The sequence below is a fragment of the Ambystoma mexicanum genome, chromosome 13 (genome assembly GCF_040938575.1).
Source record: "Ambystoma mexicanum isolate Mex_15411 chromosome 13, UKY_AmexF1_1, whole genome shotgun sequence".
In the NCBI taxonomy this organism is placed as follows: domain Eukaryota; kingdom Metazoa; phylum Chordata; class Amphibia; order Caudata; family Ambystomatidae; genus Ambystoma; species Ambystoma mexicanum.
Genome location: NC_090938.1, coordinates 526057437 through 526075469, shown reverse-complemented (window position 1 = coordinate 526075469; position 18033 = coordinate 526057437). Strand labels below are relative to the sequence as shown.

General features: G+C 41.0%; 1 protein-coding gene across 2 annotated transcripts in view; it reads left to right on the top strand.

Moving 5' to 3' along the window:
* Window positions 1-16711, top strand: part of LOC138521421 (protein HEXIM1-like) — a 66788-nt gene extending 50077 nt beyond the window's left edge. For both annotated transcript variants that reach the window (XM_069634232.1, XM_069634231.1), the window contains exon 2: window positions 13903-16711. In XM_069634232.1, coding sequence (XP_069490333.1) covers window positions 13928-14767 — 840 coding nt within the window. In that variant the 5' untranslated portion in view covers window positions 13903-13927 and the 3' untranslated portion in view covers window positions 14768-16711. The remainder of the gene's footprint in view (window positions 1-13902) is intronic.
* Window positions 16712-18033: the final 1322 nt, after the last annotated feature.

Here is an 18033-nt window from a genome sequence, read left to right as displayed (position 1 = left end):
TATACAAATTGAGCTGCTGCAGTGCGTTTGGCAGTGGACACTGTTCCAAATTATTACTAATTGCCTGTGAAGGCCTTTGGTTATTAAGTTTTGCAGTGCAGTATGTGCAAAGTATGGAGGTGTTGCTAATGTCGTATTTGTTTTCTGCTAGAAACCATTGGGATTCCTCATTTCCTTCTATTTTCTGCAATATATCTACACTTTTGGTGCTCCTTTTCATAGAAAGTTCTACGACAACACACATACTTGGTTTGACATTTCAGCAGAAGTGCTTTTGAACTTTTGTATTTCTTTTCTGTATATGTGATGTCAAAAGTTGATAGCTGCACTGTTGTCAATACTGTTGTCTGAAAATGGTGGAGTGGGTAAGCACTCTTCACTTCCACAGTATTTCCTTGAAATGTGCTCAATTTCATCGAGCACTTGTTTGGCTGTACCGTGTGGGAGAATATCATTTAAATGCTGGAGTGCTAAAGCTGGAGTTTTTGCATAGTACAGTTTGTACACTAGATTTCTGAATGGTGTATTGCTAACATTTTAATACGGTGGAAGGTGCTTTTGCAAGCTGGTCCATAAATGCAGGCTAAGGAATGTGCTTTTATTCCAGTGTAGTTGCGCACTGGACAGGAGTCTATAGTTTGTAGTATTTTAATTTTTCTTTTGTCGATGCCTTTGACATACTGATTGAGAAATTGCTGCAAATTTTTGGTTAGGCATGGGCGAACTTTGCACACTGATGTGCAAGGCCATTTGTAGGTGTGGCGTGTTGGTTTGGTGGATTGCAGAGTGCCATCTAAGTTTGGGGATATTTCTGAAAGCAGTATTTCCTCTTCCATTATGGCATCTATATTTTCATACCCTCGTCCACTCTGATGTAAGGCAATTTGGTTAGTTTGTTGTTGTTTGTATGATTCTTCATTGAAGTATGCCTCTGTGTTGGTGGTGTGACTCCAATTACCTCTATATATGTGCCCAAAGGTATCTATGGTCACATTGCGTTTGTTTCGAAGTAGTGATTGCAATTTATCAATTAATCTTGTTAGTGGTTTCATTCTTTTCAGTTACTATAAACAATTTCTGCTTCACACTTATAGCAGTGTCTACAAGAGCTTCTAGGATAACTTCTGCAGTAGGTTTTGAGGGTTGAGCATGATTTCTGTCCTCTAATTGTAAGGTTATGAAGGTCTATGTGGTGGAACATTGTGAAATTTTTTTTTTTTTAATGCTTGCTTGTGATAACATATTGCTGGGATGCTATGGTTCACTTGTTCAACTCAGCCCCTATCACCTTTCCTCAAAAAACAATAATATACGAATGTTCTGTTTGAAGTGCCCTACTAAAAAACTTTGAAATTCACTAACAAAAAACATTGTTAAAGGGACGTTCTGGTTAAGTTGCGCTAATAAAAACATTTCCCCTTTATTGAAAAAACTAGCCTAGAGCAACGTTATGGTTAAGTTGCACCACTAAAAAAACCTATGTAATTCAATGGAAAGACGTTGCTACAGGGACATTATAGTTGCAGGTAAAACCTAAAAAAAACAAATTCACAAGTTATGGTACGGTAGGCAACCATAACTCGCGCTACCACTGTGCACTGCAAGGACTACTGTCCATGACATCACAAATGTCATTGATGACATCACATGTGCATTTAGTTTTCATGCACAGCCTCCACAGGAGATTGTCATTATAATGTTGGCCGAAAAGTATCGGAGATCATTGGAAGAGCTATCATGCGCCAAATAGTTAAGCGATCTATTGTTATAAACAGCATTGCATTACTGAGTTATTTCCGGTACATGCACAAACTCCTGTACAAACGTTGGCATTGTCTGCAGCATGCGCCATAGAGGTGTAATATTCAAAATCTTCCCATGTTGGCTAGTAAAATGATGCATGCTTTCGTTTCAGAGTTTTGCGTAATGTGAAAAATAAGTACCTACCACTGCCTCAATTACTGCATAATTGTACTACTACACACAAAACATAGAGACCACAATGCATACAAATACGAGCATATACAGGAAAAGTAAAGTAAGCAAAGAAACAGCAGTATTACCAGACACTGTTCATGACCTAACTAATTACCTTCATGCTCAGAAATAATTGCTGTTTTTCCCTATGTATATGTATCGTATGATGTGTAAGAACATGTGAGCAGGGTAAGGTCTACAAATATAGTACCTTTTACTTTTTTACTTCATGACTGTTGGTGAATAAAACCACCTGGCCTACATATGTCAGTGACCAAAAAAAGAGGGAGCCAGACATGTGATGTCATCAATGACATTTGTGATGTCATGGGTGGTAGTCCTTGCAGTGCACAGTGGTAGTGCGAGTTATGTTTGCGTACCATTACTTGAGAATTTCTGTGGTTTTTAGGTTTTACCTGTAACCATAATGCCCCTGTAGCAACGATTTTTCCATTGAATTTCATAGGTTTTTTAGTGGTGCAACTTATTCATAACGTCCCTTTTTAACAACGTTTTTTGTTAGTGAATTTCATAGGTTTTAAATAGGACACTTTAACCATAACGTTGTTTTAGGCTAGTTTTTTTTAATAAAGGGGAAATGGTTTTGTTAGTGCAATTTAACTTTATATATTAGTTCAAATACTGCTGCAAAGCATTAGCAAAACGAGTTGCACTCTAGGAAATCCTGTGGGCTGAAACATCCGGTCCAGGTCTAGTGATTCTAAAAAGCAGTCTTTATTGGTGCATCAAACACGAGTTAAAAGCAGTACAAATGCGGCATTACTTAAAAGGAAAAATATAATATGAAAGTTAGGCAGCTTCCTAACGTGTTTCGCGACAGACATGTTGCTTGAATATATAGTTTGGTGACAAACCTTTGGCGCTTACTTGATTTGTGTCCAAGGACTGTAATAAAAAAACCTCATCCCACAAATTGAAAAATACACATGATGGTATCTCTTGCGACTCATTAGTTCTAAAACAAATAATTGCAGTCTTCTATAAATCGCAGCGTTCCAGTCCGTTTAGAATGTTCCAAAGCAGGTCACAGACTTTCTGGAACAAAGTTTTCTATTGCTCGTTGGTAAACAAACCCCAATCAGTCAGCAAGACATTTGCTGTACACATTTTAGGCAGGGGAATGCCAAAATCGGATTTTGATCGGATCCCAAAAGAATGTTATTCAGTTTACTCTGATATGCTGATTCCTAGTTTGCAGGAAGTTTATGCAGAAGCCTTGAATAATGTTTTGCTTCCTCCCACTATAGGAGAGGCCCAATTGCATTGTTTTTGAAACCTAGTAAGCAAAATGAGAAATGCAGATTGAATAAACCAGGGTTCGAAATTGCCAGGAGCTGGTAGCTATTTGCTACTGGTTAGCTTGAAACCAACAGCCATCAGGAGCTACTTTGTAGGACACCACTTACCCGGGGAGTATGATTATAGGTATCTGAGATAACAGTGTTGGTTTAGGAATGTGTATATTAAAAAAAAGTACCAACCAAGGGACATTTTAAACCATATTGGCTAATATAGAATATGAAAAAAAGATAGTTTGCATCTTGCTTACTTGCTTACAAGTTAGATTTGCTGAACAATGTGTACTAGCTCCTGGTTAGCTAGCGTAGCTCTTGCTTAACAGGTGATGCCCAAAACCTAGGAGCAGCTTTTTGCTCCTGGTCAACAAATTGCTATGCAGTGATAAAATCGCTGCAAAAAATGTCACCTGTTCAAAAAATCGCAGCAAAAATGCTGTAGTTTGACCCGTTAAAGGTGTACCCCATTACACCATTTAGGAGGACCGGGGGTGTCCCCTGCTCCCCTTAAATGGTATAATGGGTTCAGGGGTTGCAAAGGTGTCGCTGCACCCTTTACATGAATTGCGGCGCAAAACCACAGCCTTTTTGCTGCAATATTTTGTGTCCACAGCCATTTTTGCTGCAATTTTAACACATGGAACCAACAAATTCTAATTACGATCCCTGAATAAACTGCTATATTTGATTAATATGAATATTATGAATTTAAGGTATGACTAAGTCTGGGTTTACAAACTCATCAACCCGCCCTGCCATATCATATCACAGGAATTTTTACTGTATTTGTGTTTGCTCAAACCTTCATTGGATTTGGGTTAAGCTCAATGACAATTCATGCCTCATGCTGATGGATTGTTATAAGCATTGGGTTCAGTGGTTAGACCTTTTCCTGCCAGCACATGTTCAAAGCAAAGTAGGACGCTAATGGAATAGGTCAGTTCAGAACCTTTCCTGCCCGGGATGCACGAAGAAATCTAAGTGTCTAAACTGCAAATGGCTTGCATTGACTCTTTATTTGATTCAGAAACCTAAAACAATTCTGCAAATTTACAAAAAAGTAAAACAAATGGAAATGAGAAATGTGCAGGTCACCTTAAAACCAAATGTGGCCTTCACATTTCCAGGGGGCTGTGTTGCAGCACGAATGATGTGCTAGCCCATCCCTTGCATATATTAGTGTTTGGAGCATTTATGGCGCATCCTGCACATAATGGCCTCTTAATGTAGATGTGTTGTGTGCACCTACCCCAGGTACACAGCTCATGAAATTGCGATCCTACCGGACCAAATGGTGTTCCTTTAAGGAATGTTGGAGTCCAAATCATGAATTCTTGATATGTGACCGACTCTTCCTCATTCCTTCTGCTCATTCTGAGGTTGTTATCCTGCAGTAATGAACTCTCCCTATTATTTAATAGGTAATCTCAGTAGACCTCATATGAGCAAACTTGCCAGGAACAATTGATGAACTGCCGAGTTCTTCTTACTCCGATTGAAACCTGGCTTCTGCAGGTTACATGAAAATCTCTGCAGTAGGTACGTCAGTTTACTGTGATAGCTTGATGCAGAGTTTAATGTACTGTCTTACTTGGATAACCTTCACAGATGCATAGGAAGTGCTTTTGGTATCTGTAGTGAAGCCTTATGTTAGACATTCAGTGTGCACTACTGAATCACAGACCAGCTGCTGAGTCTAAGTTAGTTCCAGGCAAGGCTTTATTCACATATGTACAAATCTGTACATTACTCCAGTTACTCTTATTATAGTTACAGCACGCGTAGACATTGACAGGGACATGGGAAGGTATAAACATCACTAACAAAGGAGCTGACCCACCGGCCATCCATTCAACCCAGCTCAGGCCCCCAACTGACACTCACAGAACATTCACACACAGATCCACCCAACATTCTCCTGAGCTGCATTCATGCACCAACATTCTACAGCAAGCATCCAGGCCAGTGGCAATACACGACTACATTACAACATCTCCCTTTCATACCAGACTCACCACACACAACCTCTCCCTTCCATAACAGACTCACCACATCTCCCCATCACCAAAACATCTAACCAACAATCGCCTTCCATTTGGACCTGCCACATTCAAACACAGAGCCTGCCACACTCTGGCACCAACCATACACAGCCAAGGGAACCAATCATACATTCAGGTGAGGAAAAACAGGGGGGGAATCACGCATTTGCCCCACCACGGACCCGGTGTCACCACAAACATGACACCCTGGGGAAACATGGTCCAAGTCCAACCAACTAACACACACCAAGAGGTGTTGCCATGACAGGTCAACAATTGCAGAGGGCTACTTAGATCACTCCTCTTCCTCTTCACACCATCACATCACATCCGAATACAAATCGCTCCCACTTATCTCCCTCATACATCCCACAGAATCACCAACACGCAGAAAAGCAACTACCACCTAAACCAACAAACAACTACAACCATTCAAGGAGAACATCCGTACATGTCACATATCACCAATATCATTCAAACCAGACACTTCCAGACCCATGCCAAGACACTGAAAAACAAATGAAATGCTCCTGGTAGCATTAACTTTTTGTTTAACATTGCTCTAATAATTAAAAACTATAACAACTTAAAATAAATGTGGGTACCCTACCAACCTAGACATTGTTTATTTTCCTTAGTGCACTGTATATACATTTCAAATTCACATTAAGCGTAAATTTTAAGGCCTTTCTTCTTTTACTCAATATTCTTAGCTCAAAACACTACACTTTAAAATAATTTGCATAACCTTTATAGACTTCAAACCTCCTGTAACTTTTACTCATAAGTGCGCATCGACAAAAAATGTCCTCACATCCATACTTTTATGGATGTCCCCATAGACTTTGCATTTTAAATTTTGCATAAAATTCACCTTTTGATATAAGTGCGCAATTATTGAAAAATTTCCGCACCATCCAACCAAGAAAAAAAACTTGGAGGATGTCCCCAACAACATGACCTCAGCCACACCTGCAAAACCAAGTGGTGTGGCCTACAGAAAATTAAAATAATTTTCCCTTTAATGAATTTTCCCTTTAATGTGTCATGCAATAAAACCTTTGTCACCATACAATATAGTTTACACCATCATGAACTCTTGGGCCACAACATAAAACAACATTCCACAAGACAATGGCCCATACATAACCATCCTAATTACTCTCAGTTATGTATAACATTCTCTAAAATATTCATCAAAATTAACATACTTCTAACTGTTCATAATTCTCACTTTTACTTTATACTCATATTGTCCACTACTTTAAAGTAAACATTTGCATTTTGGTTCAATAATTCCTGCATTCACTTTGCAACTATGCATGCAATTTCCAAATTATACTTAAACAAATGTCCTTTCTATAAACCAAAATACGGTGGCTTGATGAGAGCCAGACATAACTCCTCATAACAAAAACGTGGACTTCACATATTGCAAATTTTCATTGGAACACCTTATTCATCAAACATTACTGTCTTTGTCACTGAAATTCCTCAGCTATGCTCAGTGACCTCATTCAAATGGATTTAATTACTATTGAGATTTCATTCTCTCATTTGCATTAAAAATAATTATGGCTCCACTGGTCCATAAGTGAAATATAAGCTCATAAATTATATATTCATCACTTTTAACGGAACACATCTTACTTTTGTGGAATACCGTTCCTTCAGTGCAGAAAGTTCCTTTATCTGCCGGCATATATAAACCTTCATTTCCTGGGATGATCGACCTTTACAATGTGCGTATGAAAACATTTCCAAAGTATTTTCCTTCAGCGCTTTCATTTTCCGACCCAAAGAGTGAACAGCATTATTAAATGAAGCGTACTTTAAACTTTTTCCTTATAAGCCACCAATGCTCTATTTCCTGATCACGTTGCACGTTACTGAAGGTCCTTTACACTAATCATCAGGTCTCAGCATTGTAAAGAAAGTCAAATGAGCTGCGTAAATTGGGGTCTAATAATCCGACCTTCGGCAACACCTCAAGCGTTCCACATGACATCATCATTAGCTTGATGGCACTAAAGAGGTCGGACTTCGCAGGGCTCGCAAAACCAACCGTCACTGCGGCTGCATTTCCAGTCAACACAACATAAATGTTTTCACCTGGCTACCATCTCTCCCTGCGGCAGCATGATACTTTCATTCCCTTTTTACTCGCCGCACCAGCATTATTCATTCACTTTAATCTTTTTTTTTCCTTTTACTGGCAACGTCGGGGACTAATTCAACATGAAGTACGTTACTCTGCATCTCTGCAGCCCATCACAGCACACATTATTATTGAGTCTCTGGGCATTTTCCATAAGCACTTTCAACACATGTGCTCTGGCAACCATTAATTGATGTTACACTTGCCAATCTCTCCAATGCTAACTAGCAGGACCCTGTTCATCCTGATTAAGATCTCTGGGGAATATTTAATTGTTGGGAACCTCCCTCCCAGAGTTCAGTGCCATTGTTCCTTATTCTCACATTATGCTTGGCAGGATGGTTCATATTCAAAGCATTTGGGGGAACGATGGGTCACTCTTACGCTGCTTCCCCCCCACAGCTCTCCTTACTGTACATTTTTTTGTTGCTGCAGCTCCTCTATCTCACGCAGACCAGTCCTTTACTCCATGTCCTCAATTATTTCTGGTTTTCCTTGTCACCATTTGTAGTGAAGCCTTATGTTAGACATTCAGTGTGCACTACTGAATCACAGACCAGCTGCTGAGTTTAAGTTGGTTCCAGGCAAGGCTTTATTCACATATGTACAAATCTGTACATTACTCCAGTTACTCTTATTATAGTTACAGCACGCGTAGACATTGACAGGTACATGGGAAGGTATAAACATCACTAACAAAGGAGCTGACCCACCGGCCATCCATTCAACCCAGCTCAGGCCCCCAACTGACACTCACAGAACATTCACACACAGATCCACCCAACATTCTCCTGAGCTGCATTCATGCACCAACATTCTACAGCAAGCATCCAGGCCAGTGGCAATACACTACTTCATTACAACAGTATCCCATCCACCCTCACTTGACCCCTTCCTTCTCTCTCTTCCTGAAACCTTTTACATTCATTCGTATGTTTCTTTTTTCCTTCCCATGATTCAGCCCGAACGGGCCCAAACCTCCCTGAAGGTTTATGCTCCTAAAGGAGATTCATACAAAGGAGTGGGAAAGGTCCTATTAAACAGGGTGGAGTAGGACACCGATCTAAGCGCAAACAAAGTCTCCACCGTGGTGGAAAAGTTAATTCAATAAATCGTACATTTAAAATATTGTGTGTATCAATTATGATATATCAATAATTTGGATAAGACCCAACTTAGGTTCTGGAAGCCATCAAAAGATTGTGTCATAAGCTGTGTAAATGTATTCAGGTTCAGAGAGAAAATGTCAATACACTTTGTGACAACACAATTGTTTGGTATAAGAAAACACATTTGAAAAAATTAAAAGGCACACAAAAAATCATAATATACACAGTTATTAAAACAAATGAACAAAGTACACAAACTTGTAAGCAAGAGATTCTGAAAACTGAATAAGAAAATGTGTGAAAAAATAATGTTTTTAAAGCAAGAAAGAAAGGAGATTCAGGCTGCAAGAAAAAATGCAGGATAACCTACAAACATACTCTAAACTTACTAGGAGATTTGTGGGAAACTGCGGATCACTTTCCAGAAAGTTCTGCCATGCTTACATATGATTAAACTGGTAGTGAAGGACCAAGCTGCCCAAAGCAAGAATTAGTATTTCTAGATATTTAGGAATGTTGATCAACATGGTGTATGATAACCATATACATACTTAATGCCGATTTACAAAGCTACCTATGTTTGTGGGATAGTGGAACACATTACCGCTGTCACTTATGGGTAAAGTTATTGTATTTGTTTCAGGCCATGCTCTCTAGGATTTTATTTACAACTTTTGATATATTTCTATGTATCTTTCAGGTATCACAAGGCAAAGGGAACACACACACTGGCCAACTGGAATGTAGTTAATGCGATTTATTAAGAAAAAAATAAAGCATAAGATTGTGGCATGACAATTGGTTATATATTCAGGTCCGTATAAAGAAAGGCGTTCAGATAGGAAGGTCTCTTCCTTAATTATTTCTAGATTTCAGTCCTTATCCATTCTTGAGGGGGACTACCTGGCCTCTGTCAGGATGTAGTCTTCTTCCCTATGGCAAATGTCCCGAAGTCCTCCCCTTCTTGGGACTGTTCATTTGTTATTTACTCCCCTCTTCTGGGCCAAAGGGTTCTTCACCTCTGTTACACGTACCTTCTTCTGGGGATCAAAGCCACTCTTTTCACCACTGTAGCACACACCTCTTCTGGGATCACAGAGTGCTTTCTCCCCTCCACCTCCAGAGTACAACCCTGTTAGGGTTGTGGGGCTCATCTCTTCCTCTCTGGAGAACAACTGGTGCTCTGCTTATCCAGCACACACCTCGGTGCTCAGAGACACTCTGATTCTTTTCCTCAGTTTGAAAGACCTCCCCATGCTCCCACTGCCTGAGGCAAACTTTCATTTTGACAGAACAATTGGTTTCCTAGTCGAGGTCAGGGGAAGTCTTTAAAAGTCTTGCCATCATTTTTGGATTTCTTGTAGTTGTTGTCCAGTGCAGGAGCTGGTGTTTGCCTACTGCTCTTCTCCTGCAAATACGTTTTTGTGGATTTCTGGTTTTGAAAGGCCTTCGTATGGTACAAGAACACCTATGTTAAGTTCCCGCTGTGCAAAATCGTGTTTCCTTTGGCAAGGTGGAAGGAAGCATTTCTCTCTTAAATGCTGCAGGGAAAAGAGAAATGTGTGTTCTCCTTCACAAGCTCTGCTGCAGGGCTGTTGAGATATTATTTAGGCATTTCCCTTCCCTTCATGAATCCATGGGCTATCTCTGAATGTGCTGGTGTTTCCTCATAGCATATCTTTCTCTGAATACCTGGTAGACATTCCAAGATCTGCTGCAGGCTTTGGAGCTGTAAACATAATGCATCCCAGGAGAGACACCCCATCCCCCCTTCACCTGCACCTCGCTTGACCGTTAATTCTCGTTCTACGTCGAGTAATACTTTTAATGCTAAACTGATCGGATTGGAGTGTCTCGGGGTCCCGTAGGCTTTTCTCTCAGGCAGACAATGGGCAGTAAACAATGTTGGCACTGTCACTGTCAAATGCAGCATTGATTGTTCTCGGTTAACCCTTGGTACACTGAAATTGCCCTATGATTTAGTGGGTTGTGTGTGTTCCTGATTTCTTTAAATATTACCAGGCCAGGCAGATTCAGCCTGTGATATTATCTGGGGAGAGATCAAGTCAGACGTGCCTGCTAGGAAGATTATGTGGATACGGATTTGTTGCTCAATGTCTTAGTCAGTCGGGCAAAGCTGCAGTTTTCCCAACCCCTGTGGAGACGCGTACACATGTATAGTCTACTCAATCTTCAAATGCACACTAGGCTTGCCTGGTAGAGGTTCCTAGACTACTAAAGGATTCACAAAAGTTGACCTTTTATGATGCCCGCTTCCCGGTTTTCTGTGAATGTTTTGCCGCCTCTCTGGTAGTAATATGAAAGGTAAGGCTCGAATTCCCAAGGACACCCATTATTCGTGACAGCAGATGCAGTGGAAATCTTGATTGGTTGATGGTGGGAAGAGAATTAAGGTTTTATATAAAGCTTCTCTGCCTGCTGCAAGCAAGGTGAAATTAAAAATGAAAGATAAATGGTAGAAGGATTTGGAAATGTCACTCTAATTTTGGAAATGTATGTGCCTGCATACGAAAGACGTTTAAATGAATGCACGGCTGAAACTGATTACACTTTCTTGCACACAGTGTTTTTCACTACAGGTTTCTTGCACAGATTTACACCAAGCTCGATGGCTAGGCTAGTTGTCCAAGATGGCCATTTGCTATGGCAAATTTTAAACTTATGATGTAGGACTGTACATGGGTGCACGATTTATGGAAAAAATGTGGTGGGATGTTTGATAAAGGTCACTGAGTTCACCTGTGATCTGTTAACATGGTGAGTGTACCTACACACAAAAAGGCACAATAACTACAGCTATTGTTTTGGGTCTTGTATTAATGAAAAGTGCTTAGCTCTGCCCTCTGTTCGGTTAAAAGACTGATCATGCAGTTAACCATTTGACAGACTCACAGAGAGACAGATTGAGAACTTTACACCGTTATTCTTTCTATTCGTTGTGGTGGCATGCTTTTGTGATCTGTTAATGAAATCACCCTTCAGTCCTGCCGCCCTGAGCCACTCATAAACAGATTGCACGTTTTATATTAGTAATACACTGTGAGTAATTATGTCGGTTAATGTTTTCTTACTTTATATACACTATTTTCTGTTCCTTTATGTAGGGAGTTATAAAGTGACTGCAGACTTGGGTGCCTCTGGTTTACTTTGTTCGTTATCGTTTGTACTCTGAAAAGTGAAATTGTTGCGCCTTTAAAAGGGCAATACAAATATTCTTTTAAAAAAAGAGGTTTATTAATGCTTGTTAATCAGTGTTGAGGTGGTTGTGGCATAACTAGCCTTTTAGCAACAAGACCTTTACAACAAGGCTAGAGTAATGGGATGCAGTAATATGGCTATCATTAGAAGGATAGAAATGAAGGGTACTTTTGGAAGGCGATGGAGAGGAGAGCTACGCGGCAGGCAGGGATACTAATAGGGGAAGAGAAAGGCAGGCCCAGTCTGGGCCGGTGTGGTTCTGCTGCTGTGCTCCTGTTAAAGCTCCATTTCTGTAAATTTCCACCTATCTGACCTTCCGAACTGCACTTGTCTCTGGGTCTGCATTCGCTGTGATGCAGGAAGCAAAGTGTTACCTTTTTAATTCCCACAGATGTAACTAAAGGCACCAAATCATTAGGCATATCCTCCCCTAATTTTTGCTCCATTTTCTGTGCCAATGTTTGCCAGCGTTGGGTAATCAACGTAGGATTTAAATTCTTTGTGTTTCTCCCCACATTTCCGTGCTTGTGTTTTATAGTCCATAACTTTCAATACAGTTTAGTTCAATATAATTATGCGAAAATATTCACAAAACAAATCAGAACTTACTGTTCTGAGGTGACCACTGCATAAAATAAAATGGTGATGACCCAGCTTTTATGATAATAATAGCCACCTTATGGGGCTAGATGAGCAGGTTTACCCTGAAGTAAGCAGGCAATTGCAGGGGATGTGGAGGGGTGTATACAGTGCTTTAAGTGGGCCGGAGACAGCTGGGGCTGAGTCCTGGCAGTCTCTGAAAACCTCAATCGAGCTGGGGCTCTGGAGGGGCTCACACTTCCTCCGAAAGCCATGACAACCACTTTTTTTTTTCCTGCGGTGGATTCGAACTAGCGCACTGCCAGTGACTAGCCAGTGTCACATTGCACTGTGCTATTCTGTCGGTGTTGGGTATCGTTTGTTTGGTTCAATAGACTGTGTAGAGCAGTCTATTGAATGAAGCACAAAAAATCCAGCAGCTGTGAAATAGCACAGTGCTTTTTCGTAGGTGCTAGATTTATTTTGTTTCATTCAATAGGCTGCTCGACACACAGAAAGCCATGCCAAGCAGTCTATTGAATGAAGCCAACGCAATGAAATAGCACAGCTCATTGCAACAGTGACTTGTCACCTCAAGGCTTGGGTTGCAATCACCAGTGTGGGGCAATAAAAATAAAACTTAAAACTTAAAAAGTAGCCTAACGACTTTTTTTTTTGTATTGTCCCGTGCTGGGTTCACTGCGGACCACACTCCCTTGTTGCAGCCCCCCTTCGATTTCTCAGCCCACTTAAAGCACTGGGTGTATAGTATATGAAGATTTTAGTTGTAGTAGGGAGAAGGACTGTGGAAAGCCCCGCTGGCACAGGAGATATTAGGCCATGCCCCACCCAAACCCATCAGCACAGGCCTTGGTGCTGTTTTAACATGCAGCATATGAAGTTAAAAACGTGGGTGGAATTACTTGCTCCAGATAGGCCTCCCAAGATCGGGGCAAGCCTCAACCACATCCACCACCTGGGTTTAAAACTGGCTATGGCTTACAGGCAAGGCAACTACTCAACATCAGATGCATAGCGTAGTCGCCCATCGAAGGGACATAAAAAAAAAAGCCACCAGACTTTTACAGACTTACCAGAGCTCTTTGTAGGGTGCTGTTGTAGCCTGGAAAGTGTTTTTTGCAGTCTGTTGAGTTAAAAATACAAATGTTTGTGCTACAAAAACGGAAGCCTAAAGAAGCGTATGGGCATGTGGATGCTGGTTAGGGCAAGAATTTAAATTATTTCTTAGTCAAAGAATGTAGTGTAAAACATTCCAAAAATGTGCAGACATAGAAGGTCATCGAAACATCATATTACGAAGCTAACATCACATGATTTAGTTGTGTGTTGCTGATTTGTCATTGTTGCTCATATACTTGGAAGGAAATGTCTATGTTCATTGCCATTACTGATTTTACTTTTCTTTTTCCTCCCTCTCTTTGTGACTCCTGTTTGTGCGACCAATCTTGCTGTCTTGTCATGCTTTTGACACGTATCCACAGTCCTCGTCCAATCTGACCCTTTGGGATGGCAGACTTGGAAGATCATGCAGTCGTACACAGACTTTCCAGAGAGAATGAAAGTGATTTCAGGTTCAGAAAGTCTTTCCCTCCAAAGGTGACTCGTGTTGTCGAGTCCGTCAAACATAATGGACGACCATTGCCTGCTGACTCGTTGGACTTGAAGCAAAATGAAAGTCTCAGTGAAGGTGACAACTGTCATGAAGCACGAACAAAACGTAAACGCAGGAGAAGGGCCCAGCGGAAGTCGAGGCGCTGGCGCCCTTATGCAGAGCTCAGTTGGGAGGAGAAGAAGATACTTGAGGAAAAAGAGTCCCTCCGTGCTTCAAGAATAAGGGCTGAAATGTTTGCCAAAGGTCAACCTGTGGCCCCTTATAACACAACTCAGTTCCTTATGGAGGACCATGATTTGAAAGAACCAGACTTGAAGACTGGGGACAGCACTCCCAAAAGGTTGGCTGGCAGGAGAGAGGATACCAGCGAGGATGACTTTAATGAAGATGGGGATGGGATGAGCAGCGATGATCTGGACACAGGGGAGTTCCTCCAAAGAGACTTCTCAGAGACCTATGAGAGGTACCATACTGAGAGTCTGGAGGACATGAGCAAGCAGGAGCTAATCAAGGAGTACCTGGAGCTGGAGAGGTGTCTATCCACAAAGGAGGAGGAGAACCGCAAGTTGAAGCTTAGTGAGGAGCAACACCAGAAGGCCTCCACAGAGCAGCGCAGAGTGCAGGAGCTCGAGCGTGAGATAGAGCGCCTGAAAGACGAGAATCTGAGATTGACCAGGGAGAGAGAGCCTCTCAGTATGGATAAAGAGAACATACAGATCAATCAGAACTATTAGCTACATTATGGACCAAATGAACGTTTGCACCTGTATGCTACAGGACATTTCTTTTTAACACCGTTGTCTCAATTTTGATTGGATATAATCAAGACAGTGGGGCATTCTTAGAAGCCCACAATGAGGTGTGAAGCCAAAGTAAATGTAAGGTTTAGATGCTTCTATAGAGCTGCTTCTACGTGCAAGATGGTGTCAGTTTTATTTTTTAAGGTTTTCCATCTTGATCTTCACTGTATAGGTGACAATATTCACGGTAGACTGATACAGTTGCTTTGTTCTATGATTATCTATTTTCATCTTCTGATGGGTCAAATCTTGGTTTTGTCCCTAGTCAATTTGGACAGAGACACTTTTCTTTCACACCAGGACTGACAGGATTATGAACCTGTGTTTTTTTGTTTTTTGGGAGGGTCCTTGCTGTGTCAGTGAATGTGCTGCTCATTTGATGACTATTTACTAGGATAAACGAGACATAAGTAGTTGATGACCTATGCAAAAAGCTTTAAAAGTAATGGTGTTTTTTCCCCATCCCAGTATCCGCAAGAAACCTCTACTTTCCAAATAAGTAAGTAAACCTCTTTTGAAAAGAAGCAGGTGGTTAAAAATGAAACGGGTTGGAATGTCCAGTTGGGAGACGACTTCCTTAATCCAAAGATTACAATTTGCTAGTAACTGTTTATTTTGTGTACAACCTAAGGTATCTGAGCCTATTATATGAAAGGATTTCAAAGTGATTCGAGCTACCACATCCCAACATTACTGTCAAAATAATGGAGTGGCAATACATTTTATTTCTGTGGGGAAAAACGAAATACTCCAGTTTTTGTATTGTCCCATTTTAATCAAGCTGGTAACTAATTGGCCGTCTAGATTGGGTGATTGGGTGACTTGACCAAACTACATTGAAGTTGGGGGGCCCTAGTCTTCTAAGTAGCTGAACAAGAATTCTTCAATGTTGTGGAAGCTAGGTTGTTCTACGGGTCCAACGTCCTCTCTAGGACAGCTGATGATCCGTGCTCCCAATTTCACTTCCTTGGACCAAACAAGCTAGATTGTTCTACAGGCTCGACATCCCCTCTAGGCCGGCAGAAATTCAGTGCTCCTAATTATCACATCCTTGGACCACACATGCTAGCTTGTTCTATGTGCCTACAGGCCTAACGCCCCATGTAGGCCAGCTAAAGTTCAGTGCTCCCAATTATCGCATCCTTGGATCACACAAGTAGATTTACTCCCATCTCTTGGCTGAGATGGGCTGTAAAAGTCCCATGCCTTTGAAGTTTGAGCAGGTACCTGGATAACTTTTTCCCGCTTTACCAGTGTTGATGCAGAGAACTTCCACGTGTTCGTAAATGTGTACTTTACAATGTTTGTAGCTGGGGTTTTGTCACAGATGTTGGAACGCTCTTCAGCATGCATAATCCTTGTCTGTTTGTGACTGAACCATAGACAAATTCACTCTAAAAGTATGCTATACCCCTCAACATTGGGCATCCTTGTAAGTGGTAGGTGACACGTTCAGCTCCAAATGTGATGGTTCCAGTGTTGTATGTGCCACATGTATGGTAAATGTAGATCAGGAATGAGAAAAATCCTTGACGTTTCTGCATTTTTCTTATTACGTATTTTATATTTTTTAATAATTTCTTTGTTTTCCACTTTAATCACTGGATACAATGGTTTAGTTTCCTTTAGTGTCACCTTTGACACCTTCCCAAGTGCTGTCTGTTGCAGCAATGGGAACCATTAAATGTACACCTACTGCAGTATGGATGATCCGTTTACGTTCTGTTGTTGTATGCAATGAAGTGTAGTGGTTTTATTTTTTTTATGGCATGTTTTTTCCCCCGCTAGATCCTTGCTTCAAATGTTGTTAGAAGTGTATATGACAATGTTTGTGGTTAAATGTTTTGTTTTTTTAAAATATAAAATGAATTAAACCTGTTTTAGCACTGGTGTTTTTTTTGTTTGAAGATTAATTATTTTTCTTTTCAGGGTTGGGATTGATACTGCTGACCTTTTTCAACCACTTATAGTTGTTAAAATCACCCATGTGATAGAATCACTTAAATGTACTGGTAGCACCATTGTCATTGGCTTGAATGTAGGATTACAAAAGGACCACACACACACGTTCTAATTCTGGTACAGGGAGCTGCCTAGATTAAACTGCTTGGACATTACTAGCTACTTGATCCTGATAACGAGAAATTTCGATGTGTATTTTTCCCCCTCCTTTGTGATGTAAAATCTGGGATGTATGTTCTCTCCAGATGTGACTTGATAACCTTAAACTTTTGGAGATGTGATAAACCACTATTTCTGACAACTAGGTGTATGGTAAGCAGTGAACTCTCCAGGTGGGCATGGCTTTATTCACAGTACACCAAATATAACAAAACTGGGATTAATGGGGCAGGGATTGCCATAAAAGGTGATTGTGCTATGCCATGCATACGTGTTGTAGGCAGATCACTGGTAATCGCAAATAAGATTGTGTACTTTGCAATAAGTTGTGAAGATATATACCCCTGTTTGCTGTGATTGAACGATAAACCTGCGAAGACCTGCACCCAAGGTAAATGCAACTGACTATTAACTGTGTATGCTTGTTTTGGGACAACTGGTTTGTAGGTCACGTGCACGTTTTTCACTTCTGTATGTTAAAGGTGAATTTGGGGGTGGGTTTATATCAAATGCATGGTTGGCTAACCCATTTTAAATGTCCTGTGGTTTTCCAACACTCCAAAGGGGTGATTCGATAAGTAGATGTTGTCGGGTACCTTTTTATAGAATTCTTCCATTTAGCAAAACTCTCCTTTTGATTACTTGGCACATGAAATGGCTTTAGGCCAGAATTGGTTGTACTACTGAGTTGAAACTATTGCTGCAAGCACTTGCAAAAGTGGGGCTGACTTGAAAGCCCAAGCTTTAGCCAAAGTACTTGGGGCATGATTCATGGAATAAAATTGCGTGGAAAAAGGGGCGCTTGCGTGCAAAACGTGTGCAAGCGCCCGTTCGCCGATTCATGGAACACAATGCGCAGGGCTTACATGTGACTTGTGCCGAATCCCTGCTTATTCAACACGTCACTGCGACACCACAAACGGCTTGCGCGAGATGCCCAGTGAAGGCGCACACCGTCTCGCGCAGTCGCCTAAAAAGGGGGCGGAACACATGGAATGGGGAACAACAAGCGTAAATGTGGGCGTTACGTGAGAAGTACCACAGTAAAATACCCGAAACGCACCCGCATGTATTAATGG